At 55.1% G+C, this 23,227-nt stretch overlaps 1 protein-coding gene across 1 annotated transcript in view; it reads right to left on the bottom strand.

The window, feature by feature from the left end:
• The window catches only part of FARP2 (FERM, ARH/RhoGEF and pleckstrin domain protein 2), a 109,618-nt gene that overhangs the window by 5,554 nt on the left and 80,837 nt on the right, over positions 1–23,227 (bottom strand). Inside the window, exons 19-24 of the mRNA XM_036253674.1 lie at positions 22,767–22,900; positions 22,370–22,451; positions 8,576–8,813; positions 5,373–5,503; positions 2,929–2,997; positions 2,313–2,402 (exon numbers count right to left, since the gene is read on the bottom strand). Coding sequence (XP_036109567.1) covers positions 2,313–2,402; positions 2,929–2,997; positions 5,373–5,503; positions 8,576–8,813; positions 22,370–22,451; positions 22,767–22,900 — 744 coding nt within the window. The remainder of the gene's footprint in view (positions 1–2,312; positions 2,403–2,928; positions 2,998–5,372; positions 5,504–8,575; positions 8,814–22,369; positions 22,452–22,766; positions 22,901–23,227) is intronic.

The following is a 23,227-nucleotide window of genomic DNA, read 5'->3' as shown; positions in this document are numbered from 1 at the left end:
CTCATGCTGCTCCGGGGACAAGACGAACACGGCCCCTGTCAGGTGGACTTCAGTTCGCGAGCCGGACCCACACTGCAGGCAAAGGAAAGGGCTGCTGACTGGGAAAGCGTCTCTGACCCTGAAGGTGGCCGGCCTCCCTGAACGTCTCACCAGTGAGCACACAGCCAACAGACCCAAGTGCCTCCTGGCGTGTGCCCGGAGACGGCCGCCAGCCTCGCCAGGGCCCAGGGCTGCTCCACCCACCAAACAGAAAGGCATGGGAACCCCAGCCTCAGACGAGCTCAGTGGGCGGTGCCCCGATGCCCACGGAGCAGCAGCACACCCGCCGAGGGCACGCTGCGCCCACCAGGGCCTTCGGGGTCTGTGCAGAACGTGGGCAGGGTGGGCAGAGGCAGCCTGGCACCGCGGCTAATCCCGGGACGCCAGGTGCAGCCCGGATGTGCGGCGCAGGGTGTGTCAGGTAAGCAGGCGGCCCCGTCCCGCACCCCTGCGCCAGGTGGTGGGGCTCGGGGACGAAAGAGCAGCTGGGGGTGCGTCCCTACGCAAAGCCAGCGCAGGTCAGAACAGTGCGTAAAGCCCAGTTCCCTCAGCCCACACATGAAGCTAGACGGGCTGGATGTTGCCAGGGCTTATTGCTGGGTGGACACACGGACTGATTTTTGTTTTACATTTTCAGTTATTTTTTTTCTATCATGAAAGTGTCATTTTTGAAAGTATACTCTGAAACAGAGGGGTTTGTTTCCAATGATGACAGGTGAACTCTTTCAAACTGTCCCTCCTTGCTGAGAGCCAGAGCTGCCGAGGAGCTGGGAGGGCGGGAAGGCAAGGCACCCACACCCGTGAAGACAACAGGGTGCAGGCCGCTCTGAGCAGAGACATGGAGCCGCGGGCCATGCACCCAGCAGGGCCTGCCCAGACCCACCGCGGACACCTGGGCCGGAGGGGGGAGGGGCCTCAGGAGACCCATGGCACACCTTCGATTTTTAATCCTCACCTGAGGCTATTTTTCCATTTATCTTTAGACAGAGTGGAAGGGGGTAGGGGTAGAGAGAGAGAGAAACACTGACGTGAGAGACATCGATTGGTTAACTAGGGCTGGGGACGAACCGCAACTGAGGTACGTGCCCTTGGCTGGAAGGGAGCCTACGACGCTCTGGTCCGCGGGCCGACGCTCTAACCACTGAGCACACCGGCCAGGGCCCGTGGCACATCTTACGGCGAACCCTGAACGTGGTTCTTGTCTTCACTGTCTCCAAGCATGGCTTCTGGTGAGCACAGCCTTACACAGGCGACTGGACAGCTCACGGACATCTGTGGGGGGGTCTCTCCAGGACCTTCACACGCTGCCCTCGTCAGGCACAGAAAGCACTGACCACAAAGGCCAACAACTGGATCACATGAACATGAAGCTTGTCTGCTCATCAGAGACTTTACACGGTCCCCTGGCAGTGGTGACAGTATGAGACAGGACGTGCCAGGCAGGGGTGGGGGCAGGGCCTCCAGAGCAGTAGGGCCCTGGCAGCCCAGCCCCGCAGACAGAGTGGAGACGGGGCGAAGGGCAGACCAGAGGCCGCACCAGACTCATCGCAGGACTGAGCGCAGGACACGGAGGGAAGGAGCCAGGCGAGCTCACTGGGGGCTTCCTGATCGGTGGTGGTGTCTGTTTTTGTTTCTTGTTTTTTGAATAATCCTCACCAGGTGTTTTAGAGAGAGGAAGGGGTTGGGGAGAGAGGGTTATGTGGAGGGAGGGAGGGACAGGGAGGGAGATTCGATCCTGCAGCCTTCTGGCGTACAGGACGATGCTCTGACCGACTGAACAACCCGGAGAGGGCACGTTTGACTGTATTATGGGGTGTGTGTGTGTGTGTGTGTGTGTGAGAGAGAGAGAGAGAGAGAGAGAGAGAGAACTAATGAGGTAATGAGGCCAGGCAGGATCAAACTGTCAGTGTAAGAGAAAGAGATGCAAATCAAAGAAGTATAAACTCTGCTGTCTTAAAACTTGGTGGTTGGTTTTCTCTTTCAAAACTGGTGTCAGCTCCCACCCTTTCTGCGGCAGAGTGGCCCCGGCGCCTGCCTGGGGTCGTTCACTGCCTCTCCCACCAAAGGCTCCTGGGGCAGCAGGAGGAAAAGGTGAGTTAGAGGCTTGTCCAGCAGGTGCAGGCGGTGACCCTAGGACCGAGCCTGGAGGGGCCACAGCGGGGCTGTTTGAGCACCAAGAACAGTAACCACAACAAGCAGAAACAGACCAGCAGGCGCTTTTAAGGTAGCTGGCTGCTGAACCCCAAACACCCCAGCCGGTTCCCAGCACTCACCAGCATGCCACGCAGCGGGAGGAGGCCCCGGATCCGGAAGTGGCTGGTCCCCGAGACACCTCTGCTCGTGTACAGCAACATGTCTGAGAACTGAGATGAGCAGCTTTAGATAAATGCATTTAAAAACAGGGTTTTAATGTCATAACTGTCAGAACAATTTCAACTCCAAGGGCCCACAGGGTTATCGGATCCATTCAGCTTGCTGGAGTCACACAGTTATTCTGACCAGTACCCCGTGAACCAGCCACATCCTGGTCCGGTCACCCCTCAGACAGGAAGCCGAGGTCTGGGTCTACTAACTGGACATGAGGAAGGGGTGACGGCAGGAAGGCTGGTGGCGGCAGGGACTCGCCGGGACGGCTCAGCTCCCGGGATCGGAGCTATAGAGCAAGACCCCGGGAGCCGGCGGCTCGGCCGGAGTGGACATCCCTGCAGCCACGGGCATGGAACTATCTGCTGGCTTCGCGCATCCGCAGACAGGTGCCCAGAGCCAGGCTCAGGACGACGCTGGCCTGCGGTGTGTTCTGTGACCCTCACTGGGCTCGTCTGATTCTGAGGCTGCCCACCTGGCCCAAGTGCTGGCACAGCCTTTCCCAGAGCGGCTGCGTCCACCTACCAGAAAGAACATCCTCTGCTGCAGGCCCTTCCTGGTGAGCTTGTGAAGGCAGCCCTCACGGATGAACTCCTGGAAGACAGAGACGGGTCCCCTCTGTGCAGGCCAGGGCCCCGGCGGACGGCAGGCCGAGGCCAGGCCCAGGGTGTCACCATGTTCGCCCTCTGGCCCTCACGGGCCCCATCCAGCCCTTCAGTGGTGCCTCCTGCCCAGATCCCAAGGGCCCTCTGGGCCTCTACTGCCCTGCCTGCTCCTCGGGGTCACCTGGGTCCTGTCTGGGTGCCAGGTACCTCAGTCCCCAAACCATCTGCTGAGCACCGGAGCCTCATCGCGTGGCAGGCTGGCTACACGGAGGGCCATTGTGGAAAGTGAAGCGTACTACCCTTACTGAGGACAAGCTTCCGGAAGGTTCAGCCACAAAGATACAGGAGCTCACTTTGAGGAGAGCCGGGCAGGAGCAGCTCAGGACAGGAGTTAACTCAGGGGACCAGGAGCACTGGGTCACAGGGCAGCACGTAGAGACTGAACAACCATCACGGCAGCAAACGCCTGCACGGCACCTACACCGCGCCAGGCCCTGGCTGAGCAGACGACAGCCCAGCACCTCCATCTCAGCCTTGCTCCAGAGCCCACGGACCCTGCTCTATGAGGCTCCTCTTGTTTATCGGCCCCTTTAGGGACAGTCCCCTGAGGTCACCACCTCTGAGACACTGTGGCCCAGGAGAAACCGGAGCCCAGCCAGCAGCACCCACAGGCGAGGAGCCAGGAGCTGTCCTGGCCCTGGGAGCCCAGCTCCAGCGCAATCTCCTGGGCGTCTCAGTTCGATTCTTTGGGCTCAAATGTGGCCCCACATTCTCGGGACTTCTCACAAGGCCAGTGCAGACGCGTGATTTGCACACCCACTCCTCGTTACATGCATGTTTGTGTTGAGACAGGAAACATTCCCCTGCAACTCATAAAACACTTTTCTTACGTTGACAGTACTGAGTTCAAAGCAAAAGGCATTAGTGACAGAAAGCAAGCAGCCCCGTAGACACAGACACATGGGATCGAACTGAGAGTTCAGAAATAAACCCAAACAGTGCTGGGACAACTGGACATCCTGGCCCCTACCTCACACCTCACACAAAGATGAGCTCCAAACGGATCGAAGCTAAATGTAAGAGCTAAAACATACAACTTTCAGAAGAAACATGGGTAAAACTTCATGCCTCGGACTAGGCAGTGGTTTCTTAGCTATGACACCTAAAGCACACCAACCAAAGAAGAAACAGACAAACTGGACTTCATCAAAATAAAAAACTTCCATGTTGTAAGTGATAACATCAAGAAAGCGAGAAGACAGCCCACAAAATGAGAGAACGTATTTGTAAGTCACGTTCTGGTAAAGGGTCTGCTACTCACAATAGATAAACAATCTTACAGCTCAAAAGAAAAAGACAACCCAATGGGAAGGCAAGCAAAGGGTCTGAAAAGGTATTTTTCCAAAGAAGGCACAAATATGGCCAATAAATACACAACAAACGCAGGGAAATACAAACCAACTACAACTAGAAGCCATGACACACCATCTGACGGCTAGAACTGAAAAGCAGAAAATACGAAGAAACTGGGACCCTCATCCACTCTTGGTGGGAATGTAAAATGGTGTCACTGGAAAACTAGGGCAGCTCCTCAAAATGGTAAACATGGTATTACCCCTTGACCAGGAATTCTCCTACACCCAGAATTAAAAACACCTGTCCACACTGGACTTGAACACAAGTGTTCACAGCAGTGTTAATTACAATAGCCAGAAAGTAACAGCCATCAGATGTCCCTCAGCAGATGAAGGACAGACAGAAAATGGCGTGTCCAGAGAAGGGAGTACTATGCAGCCACAAAAAGGAATACAGCACTGACATGCTACAGCATGGACGGACCTGAAAACGTGGCGCTGATCGAGAGAAGCCAGGCACAAGGCCATGTACTTTAAGAGTCCATCTATACAGCGGTTCCCAAGCTTCCTGATGCCGCGACCCTTTAATTACAGTTCCTCATGTTGTGGTGACCCCCAACCATAAAATTATTTTCCTTGCTACTTCATAACTGTAATTTTGCTACTGTTATGTCTTAGGCGACCCCTGTGAAAGGGTCGTTTGACCCCCAAAGGGGTCGCGACCCACAGGTTGAGAACCGCTGATCTACAAGAAATGTCTGGAATAGGTAAATCCAGAGACAGAAAGTGGATTAGCAGCTGCCAGCCCAGGGAGGGGGATGGGGAGCAACTGCTACCAGATTTGGGGGATCTTTTTGGGAATCTGGTAGTGGCGATGGTTGCATAACCTTGTGAACACACTAAAAACCACTGAATTGCACGCTTTGAAAGGGTGAATGCGGTGGTCTGTGAATGATATCTCTACCCAAACAGTGAAGGAACCGGCTCAAACGCGTCCGCAGGCGCTCACCCTGCCTGGAGCAATGAGGTTCTCTACGCCGACCAGGTCCCGCTGCAGCTCCATCAGCTTCTGGAGGTTCTCTAGCCGCAGGAGGCTGTGCTGTAGCGTGGAGGTCACCTCCGTGATGACCCTAAGGGCGTCTGTGTGAAGAGACCCCTCAGGCAGGTGGGCTGGGGTGGCACAGATACCCCCCCACACCAGCACCATTTTGTGACAGAAACTGGCATTTTACTTTTTGTTTTTTATTATTATTTTTAATCAGTTTATTTTTGTTACAGATGTTCCCCCCCAGACACCCTCCTCCCTATCTTGCCCCCCCTCAGGCACTGTGTTCCATGTCCACTGGTTACGCATACATGCATATAAGTTCTTTGGTTTATCTCACCCAAGACCATAGTTCCATTGATTTTATCTATTTCTTTTTCTTTCTTTCTTTTTAGAGAGAGAGAAAGGGAGGGGGGATAGAAACATCGATGAGAGACAACATCGACTGGCTGCCTCCTGTATGCCCCCCACAACCTGGGCACGTGCCCTGACTGGGAATCGAACTGGTAACCTCTTGGTGCAGGGTTTAGGCTCAACCACTGAGCCACATTGGCCAGGCAGGACATGCTTCCATTGATTTTAGATGAGAGAGGAAGAGAGAGGGAGAGAGAGAAACATGGATGTGATCAGTTGCCTTCCATACGCACCCTGACCGGGGATCGAACCCACAACCTGGGTATGTGCCCTGATCAGTAATTGAACCAGAGACCTTTCGGTGTATAGGACAACACTCCAGCCAATTGAGCCACTGGGCAGGGCAAAACTGGCCATTTTAAAAAGCAGCTTTAATTCAAGGAAAATTCTCCTCAAACTCAACCCAGGGTTTTCAACGGCACAGCAAGTGCAGGCTCCTGCCTGGCCACAGCCCCTCGAGGCCCCAAGACCACAGGAAACATCCACCCTACCTAACTGCACCATCTCAGCTCTGGCTCCGTGAGTCTGTAAAGTGAGGTCTGTGACTCCTGGCTCCTTCCCTCTCCAGTGGTGGGGACGACACCTGCCCCAGAGCTTTAGGAGGATGAAGTCAGACAAGGACGCCCATGGGGAGATAGGAGCCCTGGTGATGCTACTGCAGGGGCGACAACTAGAGGTGGCTCTGTGCTGACCCTGAGCTCTGGCCCCTCTGGCCTCGCCATCCCTCAGGCCCCAGCTCAGCTCCAAGTGACACGCTGCTGGCAGAGACTTCGCTCTGCTTATTCACTGAGGCTGCCCGGACCCGTGTCTGCCCTGGGTGGTGCCCAGTGCCACCCTGCCTGTGGATACCGTGTGTGTACGGAGTGCAGGGCTGGAAGGTGTGGCTGCCTCATGGGCTCCACATTGCCCCTGGGCTGGCACTAGAGGCTGCGGAGGCTGGGGATACTCTTTGGACCTGAGGCAGGCTGCTGCACACAGTGCCGCTTGTGCCTGGTCTCCTGGAACCGGCGTGAGGTTGACAAACCATCAACACACACTCAGCCCGTGGCCAGCCCAGGCACAGCCCTGGGGAACCCTTACTGAATGAAGGATAAAAGTAAGATGTCAGGCCCGGCCGGTGTGGCTCACTGGCTGAGCGTTGACCATGCAGCAGGAGGTCACCGGTTCAATTCCCAGTCAGGGCACACGCCCAGGTTGTGGGTCTGATCCCCAGGGGAGGCATGCGAGAGGCGGCCATTCAATGTTCTCTCTCATTGATGTTTCTATCTCTCCTTCTCCCTTCCTCTCTCCCTAAAATCAATCAATAAAAAATATATTAAAAACAAAAAAGTGAGATGCCAGGCCAACTTCTCTAAGCTCCAACTTAAAGGTACTTTCTTTTGTCCAATAGGTTCAATGCAGCTTTCGAGAACACCGAAAGGGCTGATACACCTGCACCCCAAAAGGAGGGGCCTTTTCCTCAGCCCTGTGGGCGTGGGTCACATGGGAGGGCTCCAACTGCTGTCATCCCTGAGCACTCCGGAGACGGAAACAAGCTCACCCGTTGCAGGACCGGCGCCAAGTTGCTCGACAATCTATAAAGCACTTTCAGAAGTGCAGCCTCGTTTAGCTTTTGCATCAACCCATGAGATGGCTTTACCGGTGAGAAAGCTGAGTAGTGGGTGTGCCCGGCCTCTCCACTGGGCGTGACCTCCCCATGAGCTGGAGGGGGTCCTCTCCCCAGCACAGCCCCCCCAGGAGAAGGCTGACCGTGGGCAGGAGGGACAGCGTTGTGAACACGCTGCACTTTATCATTTCCCTGAAAATGCTTGGAAATAGTTTTGACAACTTTGTCTTTTCCTTTTTAGCAAACACAGAACACTTGCTTTTTTTTTTCTTTATCCTCATCCGAGGACATTTTTCCATCCTTTGTTCAGGTAGAGTGGGAGGGAGAGAGAGGAACAGAGAGAGAGAGAGAAACATCGATGTGAAAGGAACACATCGAGTGGCTGCCACCCGCACAACCGACCAGGGCCGGGGACAAACTGCAACCGAGGTACGCGCCCTTAGTGGGAACCGAACCCGGGTCTCTCAGGACCGCAGGCCGACACTCTAACCGCTGAGCCAAACCGGCCAGGGCAGAACACTTGCTTTTAGAATGAAGAGAGTTGCCAACACCATGTCCGTTTGGTTTCCGGTACATCAGGCAGGACCGATGCCCATTTGTGACTATGGGAGACCGGTGGGAAGGACGTGCTCAACTCTCACCTTTTACTTTTACTGACAGTGGTGGACGTACCTGTGGAACCTGATGGACAGTAACTTCCTGCAGTAAGTTTGTCCTACAACTAGAGGTGATCTTGTAAGTTAAAAAAAGCCAGGGGTCACTTCTTTGTTTCTTTAACAATTCCAAAGTCCATCTATGTCAGAACTTCTAACAGGACACCCTGGACTGAAAGTTTGAGTTTTGGGGTCAAGGCTTCCGGGACAGAAATGCCTCCATGTAGCAGGTCACTCTGGGGGCTCTGCCTTGGTCACAGCGCCCACTCCCTGTGACCCCTCCGGGACAGTCGGAGTCCTTCACTGTGCTGCCCTGGGATGGTGGTGCTGAAGGACAGTGCCGGCCAGCTCAGACCTGGGCCTGTTTGTCCCCATCAGCCCAAGGGGACAGGTGGGCAGTGGCCAGCCCTGCGTACTGCAGACTCGGCCCTTCTGGGGGAGCCCACGCCCTGCACCCTGCGCAGCTCCCCCCTCACAGCAGGGCGCCCGCTCACCTCGGCAGTCGGCATGGTCGCTGTGCCCCGGCGGGTAGTGCGCACACAACCGCCTCAGCAGCAGGCGGTAGCGCACCAGCCGCTGGATGGGCTTCAGCAAGAACGTGTTGAGAGGCAAGTAGCAGACTTTCTGGAGCTCGAACTCTTTGTACACCGCCTCCAGCTTCTTGCAGCGTTTGGTCGCCTTTTCCAGCTCTGTCAGGACCTCGTCATGCCTCTGGAAGCAGCCGGTGAACTGCTGTGGAGGCGCAGAAAGGGGCCCGTTAGGTGGGGAGACCTGGGGTGGGTGTCCGGTGGGTGAGGGCCTGTCTGGATGGCACCCCAGTGTGGACAGCACACACCAGCTGGACATCCCAGCGGGGGGAGCGAGAGGCCCAGGGTGTGCCCGCTGGGCTCTCCCCCTCCGCGGAGTCCCTCCTGCCCTGAGACCCACCCCACCCAGACCTCACGCCAGACAGGCAGCGGGGCTGTCCAAGCAGCACGACCACACTGGCTGCCAGACTCGAGTCTTTGAGGTGAGTGGACAGAGGCTTTGCCTCGTGAAGGACTGGGGCTGACGGGGCTGTAACCGCCTCAGGGACACAGCAAGTGAGCAGGGGACGTGAGGACCTGAGCCTGCCCTGCCCCAGCGCCTGGAGGGGCTGCTCTGGGCCTCACTCCAGCAGCGGTGGCTTCTCAGGGAGGGGTGCTTACTCCCGACATCGTGCGGCACAAGGGAGAGCACTCCCATGTGTGGGTTTGCAGTGTTTCTCGTCATGTTAGACTCAGCTGGTCCCTGCCTTCTAGAAGGTTTCTGACAGTAAACCAGCTTATTTTAACGAACATTACAGATGGCCTGTGTGGTATGATAGGCTCAATGAACAGGTTTATATATATTTTGATTTAAACATTTTGAAGTGCTTTAGGGACAGGTAACGCGTACTAATGAATCTGGTTCAGGAAACCCAAAAAGCCCTAGTCAGCGTGGTTTGGTGGTTGGAGCGTCGGCCCACATCCAGAACGGCTGCGGGTTCAATCTCAGGTCAAGGGCATGTACCGGAGCTGCAGGTTCGATCCTCAGCCCAGGTCAGGGTGTGTGTGGGAGGCAGTGGATGGATGTTTCTCTCCCTCTCTCCCTCCCTCCCTCCCTCCCTCTCTTCCAGTCTCTAAAATGCAATTGAAAAAAAAATCCTCAGATGAGGATTAACAAAAAACAAAAGCATGGAAGAGTCAGGGTAAAAGATGGGGCTCTGAGCAGATGGCGGTCTCAAGCAGGGCCATCTGCAAACAGAGTGACGACCCTGCCGGCCCCTCAGGTTTCGGGGGTGGTGTGGGGCCTGGAAGGACACGAGGTGTGGCTGGACTGGGGGGAAGTGGGCAGGTCTGGGAGAGGTGGGCAGGTGTGGGGGGAGGTAGCAGCCAGCCCAGGGACTGGCACAGAGCCGAGGCTTGGGAACCAGAGATGCCTGTGGCATGAGGCAGGCGGGAGGAGCTCCATTCTCAGGCGAGATGCTGCGAGCTGCCCGGACCCACGTGTGGGTGGGAAAGTAAGAGCCCTGAACAGCGAGAGCACAGCCCTTGGGTCCCAGCAGCTGCGACAGCGAGAACTGACATGAAGACGGCTCCTTCCCACACGCTGAGGAGCGGGCCACCTCGAGTCACTCCTTTCACATAGTCCTTGGAACGTTTTCTTCACGACACTAAAACCTCCAAGGAAGAAAGCTCAGGAGAGCAGAAACAAACCCTAACGCCACCTCGACAGCGTCTGTGCGGCCCACTCCACGCACACAACCACAGCTAGAGCAGAAACAAGGGCACATGGCTCCAAGAGGCACAGGTCCCTTTGGGAACCACGGCAGAGGTGGCCGGAGAGCCAACTGTTAGCACACACTGGTCCCTGATGCTGCTCTGAGAGGAGATGTGTCAAAGGGGAGCACGGCGCTGAGAGGAGTACTTGTGGGAGGAGAATTCTGCTCTGAGGAGGATGCTGCTCTGAGGGAGAAGTGTTCTGAGGGACAACTGTTCTGAGGGTGAAGTGCCCTGAGGGACAACTGTTCTGAGGGAGAAGTGTCCTGAGGGAGAAGTGTCCTGAGGGACAACTGTTCTAAGAGAGAAGTGTTCTGAGGGAAAAGTGTCCTGAGGGACAACTGTCCTGAGGGACAACTGTTCTGAGGGAGAAGTGTCCTGAGGGACAACTGTTCTGAGGGAGAAGTGTCCTGAGGGAGAAGTGTCCTGAGGGACAACTGTTCTGAGGGAGAAGTGTCCTGAGGGAGAAGTGTCCTGAGGGACAACTCTGAGGGAGAAGTGTCCTGAGGGACAACTGTCCTGAGGGTGAAGTGTCCTGAGGGACAACTGTTCTGAGGGAGAAGTGTCCTGAGGGAGAAGTCTCCTGAGGGACAACTGTTCTGAGGGTGAAGTGTTCTGAGGGAGAAGTCTCCTGAGGGACAACTGTCCTGAGGGTGAAGTGTCCTGAGGGACAACTGTTCTGAGGGAGAAGTGTCCTGAGGGAGAAGTGTCCTGAGGGAGAAGTGTCCTGAGGGAGAAGTGTCCTGAGGGAGAAGTGTCCTGAGGGAGAAGTGTTCTGAGGGAGAAGTGTCCCGAGGGAGAAGTGTTCTGAGGGAGAAGTGTTCTGAGGGAGAAGTGTCCTGAGGGAGAAGTGTCCTGAGGGAGAAGTGTCCTGAGGAACAACTGTTCTGAGGGAGAAGTGTCCTGAGGGAGAAGTGTCCTGAGGGACAACGGTCTGAGGGAGAAGTGTCCTGAGGGGAGAGTGTCCTGAGGGACAACTCTGAGGGAGAATGTCCTGAGGGACACTGTCCTGAGGGTGAGTGTCCTGAGGGACAACTTCTGAGGGAGAAGTGGCCTGAGGGAGAAGTGTCCTGAGGGACAACACTGAGGGAGAAGTGTCCTGAGGGACAACTGTCCTGAGGGTGAAGTGTCCTGAGGGACACTGTCTGAGGGGAGTTCTGAGGGAGTCTCCTGAGGGACAACTGTCCTGAAGGGTGAAGTGTCCCTGAGGGACAACTGTTCCTGAGGGGAGAAGTGTCCTGAGGGAGAAGTGTTCTGAGGGAGAAGTGTCCTGAGGGAGAAGTGTTCTGAGGGAGAAGTGTTCTGAGGGAGAAGTGTCCTGAGGGAGAAGTGTCCTGAGGGACAACTGTTCTGAGGGAGAAGTGTCCTGGGGAGAAGTGTCCTGAGTGACCACTGTTCTGAGGGAGAAGTGTCCTGAGGAGAGAAGTGTTCCTGAGGGGAAAGTGGTCCCTGAGGGGGGACCACTGGTTCGGAGGGAGAAGTGTCCTGAGGGAGAAGTGTCCTGAGGGACAACTGTCTGAGGGAGAAAGTTCCTGAGGGACAACTGTCCTAGGGACAACTGTTCTGAGGAGAAGTGTTCCTGAGGGAGAAGTGTCCTGAGGGACAACTGTTCTGAGGGAGAAGTGTCCTGAGGAGAAGTGTCCTGAGGGAAAGTGTCCTGAGGGACAACTGTGTCCTGAGGGAGAAGTGTCCTGAGGGAGAAGTGTCTGAGGGACAAACGGTTCTGAGGGAGAAGTGTCCTGAGGGAGAAGGGTCCGAGGGACAACTGTTCTGAGGGAGAAGTGTCCTGAGGGACAACTGTCCTGAGGGAGAAGTGTCCTGAGGGAGAAGTGTCCTGAGGGACAACTGTCCTGAGGGTGAAGTGTCCTGAGGGACAACTGTTCTGAGGGAGAAGTGTCCTGAGGGAGAAGTGTCCTGAGGGAGAAGTGTCCTGAGGGAGAAGTGTCCTGAGGGAGAAGTGTCCTGAGGGAGAAGTGTCCTGAGGGAGAAGTGTCCTGAGGGAGAAGTGTCCTGAGGGAGAAGTGTCCTGAGGGAGAAGTGTCCTGAGGGAGAAGTGTTCTGAGGGAGAAGTGTCCTGAGGGAGAAGTGTCCTGAGGGAGAAGTGTCCTGAGGGAGAAGTGTCCTGAGGGACAACTGTCCTGAGGGAGAAGTGTCCTGAGGGAGAACTGTCCTGAGGGACAACTGTTCTGAGGGAGAAGTGTCCTGAGGGAGAAGTGTCCTGAGGGAGAAGTGTTCTGAGGGAGAAGTGTCCTGAGGGAGAAGTGTCCTGAGGGAGAAGTGTCCTGAGGGAGAAGTGTCCTGAGGGACAACTGTTCTGAGGGAGAAGTGTCCTGAGGGAGAAGTGTCCTGAGGGAGAAGTGTCCTGAGGGAGAAGTGTCCTGAGGGAGAAGTGTCCTGAGGGAGAAGTGTCCTGAGGGACAACTGTCCTGAGGGAGAAGTGTCCTGAGGGAGAAGTGTCCTGAGGGAGAAGTGTCCTGAGGGAGAAGTGTCCTGAGGGACAACGTGTCCTGAGGGACAATGTCCTGAGGGAGAACTGTCCTAGGGAGAAGTGTCCTGAGGGACAAGTGTCCTGAGGGAGAAGTGTCCTGAGGGAGAAGTGTCCTGAGGGAGAAGTGTCCTGAGGGAGAAGTGTCCTGAGGGACAACTGTTCTGAGGGAGAAGTGTCCTGAGGGAGAAGTGTCCTGAGGGACAACTCTGAGGGAGAAGTGTCCTGAGGGACAACTGTTCTGAGGGAGAAGTGTCCTGAGGGAGAAGTGTCCTGAGGGAGAAGTGTCCTGAGGGAGAAGTGTCCTGAGGGAGAAGTGTCCTGAGGGACAACTGTTCTGAGGGTGAAGTGTCCTGAGGGAGAAGTGTCCTGGGACAATGTTCCTGAGGGAGAAGTGTCCTGAGGAGAACTGTCCTGAGGGACACTGTCCTGAGGGAGAAGTGTCCTGAGGGAGAAGTGTCCTGAGGGAAAAGTGTTCTGAGGGAGAATGTTCCTGAGGGAAACTGTCCTGAGGGAGAACTGTCCTGAGGGAGAAGTGTCCTGAGGGACAATGTTCTCAGGGAGAAGTGTCCTGAGGGAGAAGTGTCCTGAGGGAGAAGTGTCCTGAGGGACACTGTCCTGAGGAGAAGTGTCCTGAGGGAGAAGTGTCCTGAGGGCAACTGTTCTGAGGGAGAAGTGTCCTGAGGGAGAATTGTCCTGAGGGAGAAGTGTTCCTGAGGGAGAAGTGTCCTGAGGGAGAAGTGTCCTGAGGGAGAAGTGTCCTGAGGGACAACTGTCCTGAGGGAGAAGTGTCCTGAGGGAAGCTGTCCTGAGGGAGAAGTGTTCCTGAGGGAGAAGTGTCCTGAGGAGAAGTGTCCTGAGGGAGAAGTGTCCTGAGGAGAAGTGTCCTGAGGGAGAAGTGTCCTGAGGGAGAAGTGTCCTGAGGACAAGTGTCCTGAGGGAGAAGTGTCCTGAGGGACAAGTGTCTGAGGGACAACTGTTCTGAGGGACAAGTGTCCTGAGGGAGAAGTGTCCTGAGGGACAACTGCCTGAGGGACAAGTGTCCTGAGGGAGAAGTGTCCTGAGGGAGAAGTGGTCTGAGGGAGAATTGGTCCTGAGGGAGAAGTCTGTCCTGAGGGACAACTGTTCTGAGGGAGAAGTGTCCTGAGGGAGAAGTGTCCTGAGGGAGAAGTGTCCTGAGGGAGAAGTGTCCTGAGGGACAACTGTCCTGAGGGAGAAGTGTCCTGAGGGAGAAGTGTCCTGAGGGAGAAGTGCCTGAGGGAGAAGTGTCCTGAGGGGAAGTGTTCTGAGGAGAAGTGTCCTGAGGGAGAAGTGTTCTGAGGGAGAAGTGTTCTGAGGGAGAATGTGTCCTGAGGGAGAAGTGTCCTGAGGGAGAAGTGTCCTGAGGGACAACTGTCCTGAGGGAGAAGTGTCCTGAGGGAAAACTGTACTGAGGGAGAAGTGTCCTGATGGAGAAGTGTCCTGAGGAGAAGTGTCCTGAGGGAGAAGTGTCCTGAGGAGAAGTGTCCTGAGGGAGAAGTGTCCTGAGGGAGAAGTGTCCTGAGGGAGAAGTGTCCTGAGGGACAACTGTCCTGAGGGAGAAGTGTCCTGAGGGACAACTGTTCTGAGGGAGAAGTGTCCTGAGGGAGAAGTGTCCTGAGGGACAATTGTCCTGAGGGAGAAGTGTTCTGAGGGACAACTGTCCTGAGGGAGAAGTGTTCTGAGGGAGAAGTGTCCTGAGGGAGAAGTGTTCTGAGGGAGAAGTGTCCTGAGGGAGAAGTGTCCTGAGGGACAACTGTCCTGAGGGAGAAGTGTCCTGAGGGAGAAGTGTCCTGAGGGACAACTGTTCTGAGGGAGAAGTGTCCTGAGGGAGAAGTGTCCTGAGGGAGAAGTGTCCTGAGGGACAACTGTTCTGAGGGAGAAGTGTCCTGAGGGACAACTGTTCTGAGGGTGAAGTGTTCTGAGGGAGAAGTCTCCTGAGGGACAACTGTCCTGAGGGTGAATGTTCTGAGGGAGAAGTGTCCTGAGGGAGAAGTGTCCTGAGGGAGAAGTGTCCTGAGGGAGAAGTGTCCTGAGGGAGAAGTGTCCTGAGGGAGAAGTGTCCTGAGGGAGAAGTGTCCTGAGGGAGAAGTGTCCTGAGGGAGAAGTGTCCTGAGGGAGAAGTGTCCTGAGGGACAACTGTTCTGAGGGAGAAGTGTCCTGAGGGAGAAGTGTCCTGAGGGACAACTGTTCTGAGGGAGAAGTGTCCTGAGGGACAACTGTCCTGAGGGACAACTGTTCTGAGGGAGAAGTGTCCTGAGGGAGAGTGTCCTGAGGGAGAAGTGTCCTGAGGGGGAATGTCCTGAGGGACAAGTGTTCTGAGGAGAAGTGTCCTGAGGGATAAGTGTCCCTGAGGGACAACTGTCTGAGGGAGAAGTGTCCTGAGGAAAGTGTCCTGAGGGACGAATGTCCTGAGGGACAACTGTTTCTGAGGAAGAAGTGTCCTGAGGGACAACTGTCCTGAGGGACAACTGTCCTGAGGGAGAAGTGTCCTGAGGGAAGTGTCCTGAGGGACAACTGTTCCTGAGGTAGAAGTGTCCTGAGGGAGAAGTGTCCTGAGGGACAACTGTTCTGAGGGAGAAGTGTCCTGAGGGAGAAGTGTCCTGAGGGACAACTCTGAGGGAGAAGTGTCCTGAGGGACAACTGTCCTGAGGGAGAAGTGTCCTGAGGGAGAAGTGTCCGGAGGGAGAAGTGTCCTGAGGGACAACTGTTCTGAGGGAGAAGTGTCCTGAGGGAGAAGTGTCCTGAGGACAACTGTCCTGAGGGAGAAGTGTCCTGAGGGACAACTGTCCTGAGGGAGAAGGTGCCCTGAGGGACAACTGTCCTGAGGGAGAAGTTGTCCTGAGGGACAACTGTCCTAGGGAGAACGTGTCCTGAGGGACACTGTCCGAGGGACAAATGTTCTGAGGGAGAAGTGTCCTGAGGGAGAAGTGTCCTGAGGGAGAAGTGTTCTGAGGGAGAAGTGTCCTGAGGGAGAAGTGTCCTGAGGGAGAAGTGTCCTGAGGGACAACTGTCCTGAGGGAGAAGTGTCCTGAGGGAGAAGTGTCCTGAGGGAGAAGTGTCCTGAGGAGAAGTGTCCTGAGGAGAAGTGTCCTGAGGGAGAAGTGTCCTGAGGGACAACTCTGAGGGAGAAGTGTCCTGAGGGACAACTGTCCTGAGGGAGAAGTGTCCTGAGGGACAACTGTCCTGAGGGAGAAGTGTCCTGAGGGAGAAGTGTCCTGAGGGAGAAGTGTCCTGAGGGAGAAGTGTCCTGAGGGACAACTGTCCTGAGGGACAACTGTTCTGAGGCAGAAGTGTCCTGAGGGAGAAGTGTCCTGAGGGACAACTGTTCTGAGGGAGAAGTGTCCTGAGGGAGAAGTCTCCTGAGGGACAACTGTCCTGAGGGTGAAGTGTCCTGAGGGACAACTGTTCTGAGGGAGAAGTGTCCTGAGGGAGAAGTGTCCTGAGGGAGAAGTGTCCTGAGGGAGAAGTGTCCTGAGGGACAACTGTTCTGAGGGAGAACTGTCCTGCAGGGAGAAGTGTCCTGATGAGAAGTGTCCTGAGGACAACTGTTCTGAGGGAGAAGTGTCCTGAGGAGAAGTGTCCTGAGGGAGAATGTCCGAGGGAGAAGTGTCCTGAGGGACAACTGTTCGAGGGAGAAGTGTCCTGAGGGAGAAGTGTCCTGAGGGACAATTCTCGTGAGGGAGAAGTGTCCGAGGGACACTGTCTGAGGGAGAAGTGTCCTGAGGGACAACTGTTCTGAGGGAGAAGTGTCCTGGAGGGAGAAGTGTTCTGAGGGGAGAAGTGTCCTGAGGGAAAGTGTCCTGAGGGACAACTGTTCTGAGGGTAAGATAAGACCGTCCTGAGGAGAAGTGTCCTGAGGGAGAAGTGTCCTGAGGGAGAAGTGTCCTTAGGGACAACTGTTCTGGGGAGAACTGGTCCTGAGGGAGAATGTCCTGAGGGACAACTGTTCTGAGTGGAGAAGTGTCTCTGAGGGAGACTGTCCTGAGGGACAACGGTTCTGAGGGAGAATTGTCCTGAGGACGAATGTCCTGAGGGAAAATGTTCTGAGGGAAGATGTCCTGAGGGACAACTCCTGAGGGAGAAGGTCCTGAGGGACAACTGTCCTGAGGGAAAGTGTCCTGAGGGACAACTGTTCTGAGGGAGAAGTTTCCTGAGGGACAACGTGTCCTGAGGAGAACTGTCCTGAGGGACAACTGTCCTAGGGAGAAGTGTCCTGAGGGACAAGTGTCCTGAGGGACAACTGTCCTGAGGGAGAAGTGTCCCTGAGGGACAACTGTCCTGAGGGAGAAGTGTCTCTGAGGAGAAGTGTCCTGAGGGAGAAGTGTCCTGAGGGAGAAGTGTCCTGGGGAGACAGTGTTCTGAGGTAGAAGGGTCCTGAGGGAGAACTGTCCTGAGGGACAACTGTTCCTGAGGGAAAGTGTCCTGAGGACAAGTGTCCTGAGGGAGAAGTGTCCTGAGGGAGAATGTCCTGAGGGACAAGTGTCTCTGAGGGAGAAGTTCCTGAGGAAGAAGTGTCCTGAGGGAGAAATGTCCTGAGGGAGAAGTGTCCTGAGGGAGAAGTTCCTGAGGGAGAGTGTCCTGAGGGACGAAGTGTCTGAGGGAGAAGTGTCCTGAGGGAGAAGTGTCCTGAGGGAGAAGTGTCCTGAGGGAGAAGTGTCCTGAGGGAGAAGTGTCCTGAGGGAGAAGTCTCCTGAGGGACAACTGTTCTGAGGGTGAAGTGTTCTGAGGGAGAAGTGTCCTGAGGGACAACTGTCCTGAGGGAGAAGTGTCCTGAGGGAGAAGTGTCCTGAGGGAGAAGTGTCCTGAGGGACAACTGTTCTGAGGGAGAAGTGTCCTGAGGGAGAACTGTTCTGAGGGAGAAGTGTCCTGAGGGAGAAGTTCTGAGGAGAAGTGTCCTGAGGGACAATGTCCTGAGGGAGAAGTGTCCTGAGGGAGAATGTCCTGAGGGAGAAGTGTCCTGAGGGACAACTGTCTGAGGGTGAAGTGTCCTGAGGGACAAAGTGTCCTGAGGGACAAGTGTCCTGAGGGAGAAGTGTCCTGAGGGAGAAGTGTCCTGAGGGAGAATGTCCTGAGGAGAACTGTCCTGAGGGAGAAGTGTCCTGAGGGAGAAGTGTTCTGAGGGAGAAGTGTCCTGAGGGAGAAGTGTCCTGAGGGACAAGTGTCCTGAGGGAGAAGTGTCCTGAGGGACAACTGTTCTGAGGGAGAAGTGTCCTGAGGGAGAAGTGTCCTGAGGGAGAAGTGTCCTGAGGGAGAAGTGTCCTGAGGGACAACTGTTCTGAGGGAGAAGTGTCCTGAGGGAGAAGTGTCCTGAGGGACAACTGTTCTGAGGGAGAAGTGTCCTGAGGGAGAAGTGTCCTGAGGGAGAAGTGTCCTGAGGGAGAAGTGTCCTGAGGGACAAGTGTCCTGAGGGAGAAGTGTCCTGAGGGAGAATGTCCTGAGGGAGAAGTACTCCTGAGGGAGAAGTGTCCTGAGGGAGAAGTGTCCTGAGGGAGAAGTGTCCTGAGGGAGAAGTGTCCTGAGGGAGAAGTGTCCTGAGGGAGAAGTGTCCTGAGGGAAGAAGTGTCCTGAGGGAGAAGGGTCCTGAGGGAGAAGTGTCCTGAGGGACAACTGTTCTGAGGGAGAAGTGTCCTGAGGGAGAAGTGTCCTGAGGGAGAAAGTGTCCTGAGGGGAGAAGTGTCCTGAGGGACAACTGTTCTGAGGGAGAAGTGTCCTGAGGGAGAAGTGTCCTGAGGGAAACTGTCCTGAGGGAGAAGTGTCCTGAGGGAGAAGTCTCCTGAGGACACTGTTTTAAGGGGTAAGTGTCCTGAGGGACAACTGTCCTGAGGGAGAAGTGTCCTGAGGGAGAAGTGTCCTGAGGGAGAAGTGTCCTGAGGGAGAAGTGTCCTGAGGGAGAAGTGTCCTGAGGGAGAAGTGTCCTGAGGGACAACTGTCCTGAGGGAGAAGTGTCCTTGAGGGAGAAGTGTCCTGAGGACAACTGTTCTGAGGGAAGAAGTGTCCTGAGGGAGAAGTGTCCTGAGGGACAACTGTCCTGAGGGAGAAGTGTCCTGATGGAGAATGTCCTGAGGGACAACTGTCTCTGAGGGAGAAGTGTCCTGAGGGAGAATGTCCTGAGGGACAACTGTTCCTGAGGGACAAGTCCTGAGGGAGAAGTGTCCTGAGGGACAACTGTCCTGAGGGAGAAGTGTCCTGAGGGAGACAGTGTCCTGAGGGAGAAGTGTCCTGAGGAGAAGTGTCCTGAGGGACAAGTGTCCTGAGGAGAAGTGTCCTAGGGAGAAGTGTCCTGAGGGAGAAGTGTCCTGAGGGACAAGTGTCCTGAGGGAGAAGTGTCCTGAGGGAGAAGTGTCCTGAGGGAGAAGTGTCCTGAGGGACAACTGTTCTGAGGGAGAAGTGTCCTGAGGGAGAAGTGTCCTGAGGGAGAAGTGTCCTGAGGAGAAGTGTTCTGAGGGAGAAGATGTCCTGAGGGAGAAAGTGTCCTGAGGGACAAGTGTCCTGAGGGAGAAGTGTCCTGAGGGAAAGTGTCCTGAGGGAGAAGTGTCCTGAGGGACAACTGTTCTGAGGGAGAAGTGTCCTGAGGGACAACTGTCCTGAGGGATAAGGTCCTGAGGGAGAAGTGTCCTGAGGGAGAAGTGTCCTGAGGGAGAAGCGTTTCTGAGGGAGAAGTGTCCTCAGGACAGTTGTCCTGAGGGAGAAGTGTCCTGAGGGAGAAGTGTCCTGAGGGAGAAGTGTCCTGAGGGACAACTGTTCTGAGGGAGAAGTGTCCTGAGGGAGAAGGGTCCTGAGGGAGAAGTGTCCTGAGGGAGAAGTGTCCTGAGGGACAACTGTCCTGAGGGAGAAGTGTCCTGAGGGAGAAGTGTCCTGAGGGAGAAGTGTCCTGAGGGACAACTGTCCTGAGGGAGAAGTGTCCTGAGGGAGAAGTGTCCTGAGGGAGAAGTGTCCTGAGGGACAACTGTTCTGAGGGAGAAGTGTCCTGAGGGACAACTGTCCTGAGGGTGAAGTGTCCTGAGGGACAACTGTTCTGAGGGAGAAGTGTCCTGAGGGACAACTGTCCTGAGGGTGAAGTGTCCTGAGGGACAACTGTTCTGAGGGAGAAGTGTCCTGAGGGAGAAGTCTCCTGAGGGACAACTGTCCTGAGGGAGAAGTGTCCTGAGGGACAACTGTCCTGAGGGAGAAGTGTCCTGAGGGAGAAGTGTCCTGAGGGACAACTGTTCTGAGGGAGAAGTGTCCTGAGGGAGAAGTGTCCTGAGGGAGAAGTGTCCTGAGGGACAACTGTTCTGAGGGAGAAGTGTCCTGAGGGAGAAGTGTCCTGAGGGAGAAGTGTCCTGAGGGACAACTGTTCTGAGGGAGAAGTGTCCTGAGGGAGAAGTGTCCTGAGGGACAACTGTTCTGAGGGAGAAGTGTCCTGAGGTAGAAGTGTCCTGAGGGACAACTGTTCTGAGGGAGAAGTGTCCTGAGGGAGAAGTGTCCTGAGGGACAACTCTGAGGGAGAAGTGTCCTGAGGGACAACTGTCCTGAGGGTGAAGTGTCCTGAGGGACAACTGTTCTGAGGGAGAAGTGTCCTGAGGGAGAAGTGTCCTGAGGGAGAAGTCTCCTGAGGGACAACTGTTCTGAGGGTGAAGTGTTCTGAGGGAGAAGTCTCCTGAGGGACAACTGTCCTGAGGGTGAAGTGTCCTGAGGGACAACTGTTCTGAGGGAGAAGTGTCCTGAGGGAGAAGTGTTCTGAGGGAGAAGTGTCCTGAGGGAGAAGTGTTCTGAGGGAGAAGTGTCCTGAGGGAGAAGTGTCCTGAGGGACAACTGTCCTGAGGGTGAAGTGTCCTGAGGGACAACTGTTCTGAGGGAGAAGTGTCCTGAGGGACAACTGTTCTGAGGGACAACTGTCCTGAGGGTGAAGTTTCCTGAGGGACAAGTGTTCTGAGGGAGAAGTGTCCTGAGGGAGAAGTGTCCTGAGGGAGAAGTGTCCTGAGGGAGAAGTGTCCTGAGGGTGAAGTGTCCTGAGGGAGAAGTGTCCTGAGGGAGAAGTGTCCTGAGGGACAACTGTTCTGAGGGAGAAGTGTCCTGAGGGACAACTGTTCTGAGGGAGAAGTGTCCTGAGGGAGTAGTGTCCTGAGGGAGAAGTGTCCTGAGGGTGAAGTGTCCTGAGGGAGAAGTGTCCTGAGGGAGAAGTGTCCTGAGGGAATTGTGCCTCTAAAGAAATGTTCCTCAGGGGAAAATGATGCCCTCAGGGAAATGGGCCACTGAGGTAAGCGCTGCTGGGAGAAAACTGCTTTTCTGTGGCTCTGAGGGAATTGGTCCTCTGAGGAGGGTGCTTCTCTGAGAGAAAAGATCCTCTGAGGGCCTTGCTCCTCTGAGGGAAATAGTGCTCTGAGAAGAAAATCTGCTCTGAGTGAGATACTCCTCTGAAGGAAATGGCCCTCTGAAGAGAATGCTGCTCTAATGGAAAGTCTCCTGTCTGTAAATGCCCTCTGAGGGATATGCCGGTCTGAGGAGAATGATGCTGTGAGAAATGATCTTTTGAGGAGAATGATGCTTTGAATGAAATGCTCCTCTGCGGGAATTGGTCCTCTAAGGAGGATGCTTCTCTGACAGAAATGCACCTCTGAGGAGAATTCTAGTCTGAGGACAAAGCCTGCTCTGAGAGCACTGTCCTGAGGGAAGTGCATCTAGGTTTTTTTTTGTTTTTAATCCTCATCTGAAGATATTTTCCGTTGATTTCACATAGAGTGGTTTGAGAGAGAGAGGGTGAGAGAGAGACACATCGACTGCTTGCTACCCACACAACCCCAACCAGGGCTGGTGACAAACCGCAACTGAGGTGTATGCCCTTGACTGGAATCGAACCTGCGACTCTGGTCTGCGGGCCAACGCTCTACTGCTGAGCTGTGGAGAGAAATGCTGTTCTGAGGGGAATGACATTCAAGTCCATCAGTGCTCTGAGTGGGTCGCTGTCCTGGGTAACCTGCAGTCCTGAGGGGAGGTGCACCGAGAGCACGCGTGCTGAGGGAGGCATTCCTGCGGGACCAGGTCCTGAGGGGAGGCGGCTCTGAAGGGAACACAGTGTGGATGGGAATGCTGTCCTTTGGGAATGTTGGTGCTCTCGGGATTGCTGACCTGAGGGGATACTGCTCTGAGCAGATGCTGTCCACAGGGGACTTTTCTGGGGAGAATTACCCGTGACTGGTGTTCTGTGCTCAGGGGAAGGCTGCCCTGAAGGGAGTGCTGCTGTGAAGGGAAGCTGTCCTGAGGGGACACTGTCTGCAGGGTGAGCCACTCCGAGGGGAAGTCGGCAAGGGGAATGATTCTGACAGGATGCTGTCCCGAGGGGAAAGGTTCTGACGTGGACTCTGTCCTGAGGAGAATGGTTCTGATGGGACACTGTTCCGAGGGCAGCAGTTCTGATGGGGATGCCATTCAAAAGGAGTGGTTCTGAAGGGGACGCTGTCCTGAAGGGATACCGGTGCTGCACAGCCAGCCACTAGGTCTGCAGTCCCCACACAAAGCCCTTGTACCTTTAACTGACGCATGTTTCTGAGCAGGATGTCCCCAATGCGCTGATGACCGCCTGTGGCATGGTTGCCAGAAGGTCCTTCCCTGGAGCAGAGATGGACAGATACGATCAAAACCTCAGGGAAGTCTACGAGATGCACTGACTGACCCAGTGTGACCGGCTGTCCTAATCACAGCCAGACCGCAGGAAGCGCTTTGAGGTGGAAGGTCCGCACTCGACAGAAATAGTCGTTACATGTCGGCCGTTCTCCAAAAGACGGGAATCCGAAGAAAACAGAGTCATCTGCTTTTAGCTAACTTTTTTCATGCTTCTGAACTAGGGTGATAAAGTGCTCCTTACATGTGTGCTGCCCATGTGAGGGTGCAGGACCTGTGGGCAGGGGGAAGGGCAGGTGTTACCAGAGTGCCAGCCTCTGCTCCACCTCACGCAGGAAGCCTCTGTGGAACTCGTAGATGGGGTCGATGTTGGAGAAGAGCAGGGTCATCAGGTCGGCAGGCATGGCATCCTCCTTAACCACTGCGCTGCGGAACCACTGCGGGGAGAGCTTAGGGTGACCAGGGGATCTCACCCCAAGGGTCTGGGGCCACAGGACACCCAGCACTGTTCCCAGAGTCCCCATGAGGACAGCTCAAATCAGTGCTATGGCATCCTCTTGACTGGCCACCCAATTTTCACAACATAAGAGAACACTTCTGGATGAAAAGCTTCCAATAGATCTATTTCCAGTTTTACAAAGAACTCGACCCAATATTTTGATCTACTTTAAACATGCTTTAAGGCAAATATATTTCACAGAACATATACATGCAGATCTCATGATGACTGAGAGGTATGTCTTAGGTGGGTTATTCCGTCTCTG

This window comes from Molossus molossus, unplaced genomic scaffold (assembly GCF_014108415.1).
Source record: "Molossus molossus isolate mMolMol1 unplaced genomic scaffold, mMolMol1.p scaffold_m16_p_11, whole genome shotgun sequence".
Classification (NCBI taxonomy): Eukaryota; Metazoa; Chordata; class Mammalia; order Chiroptera; family Molossidae; genus Molossus; species Molossus molossus.
This window is presented reverse-complemented; position numbering and strand designations above follow the sequence as displayed.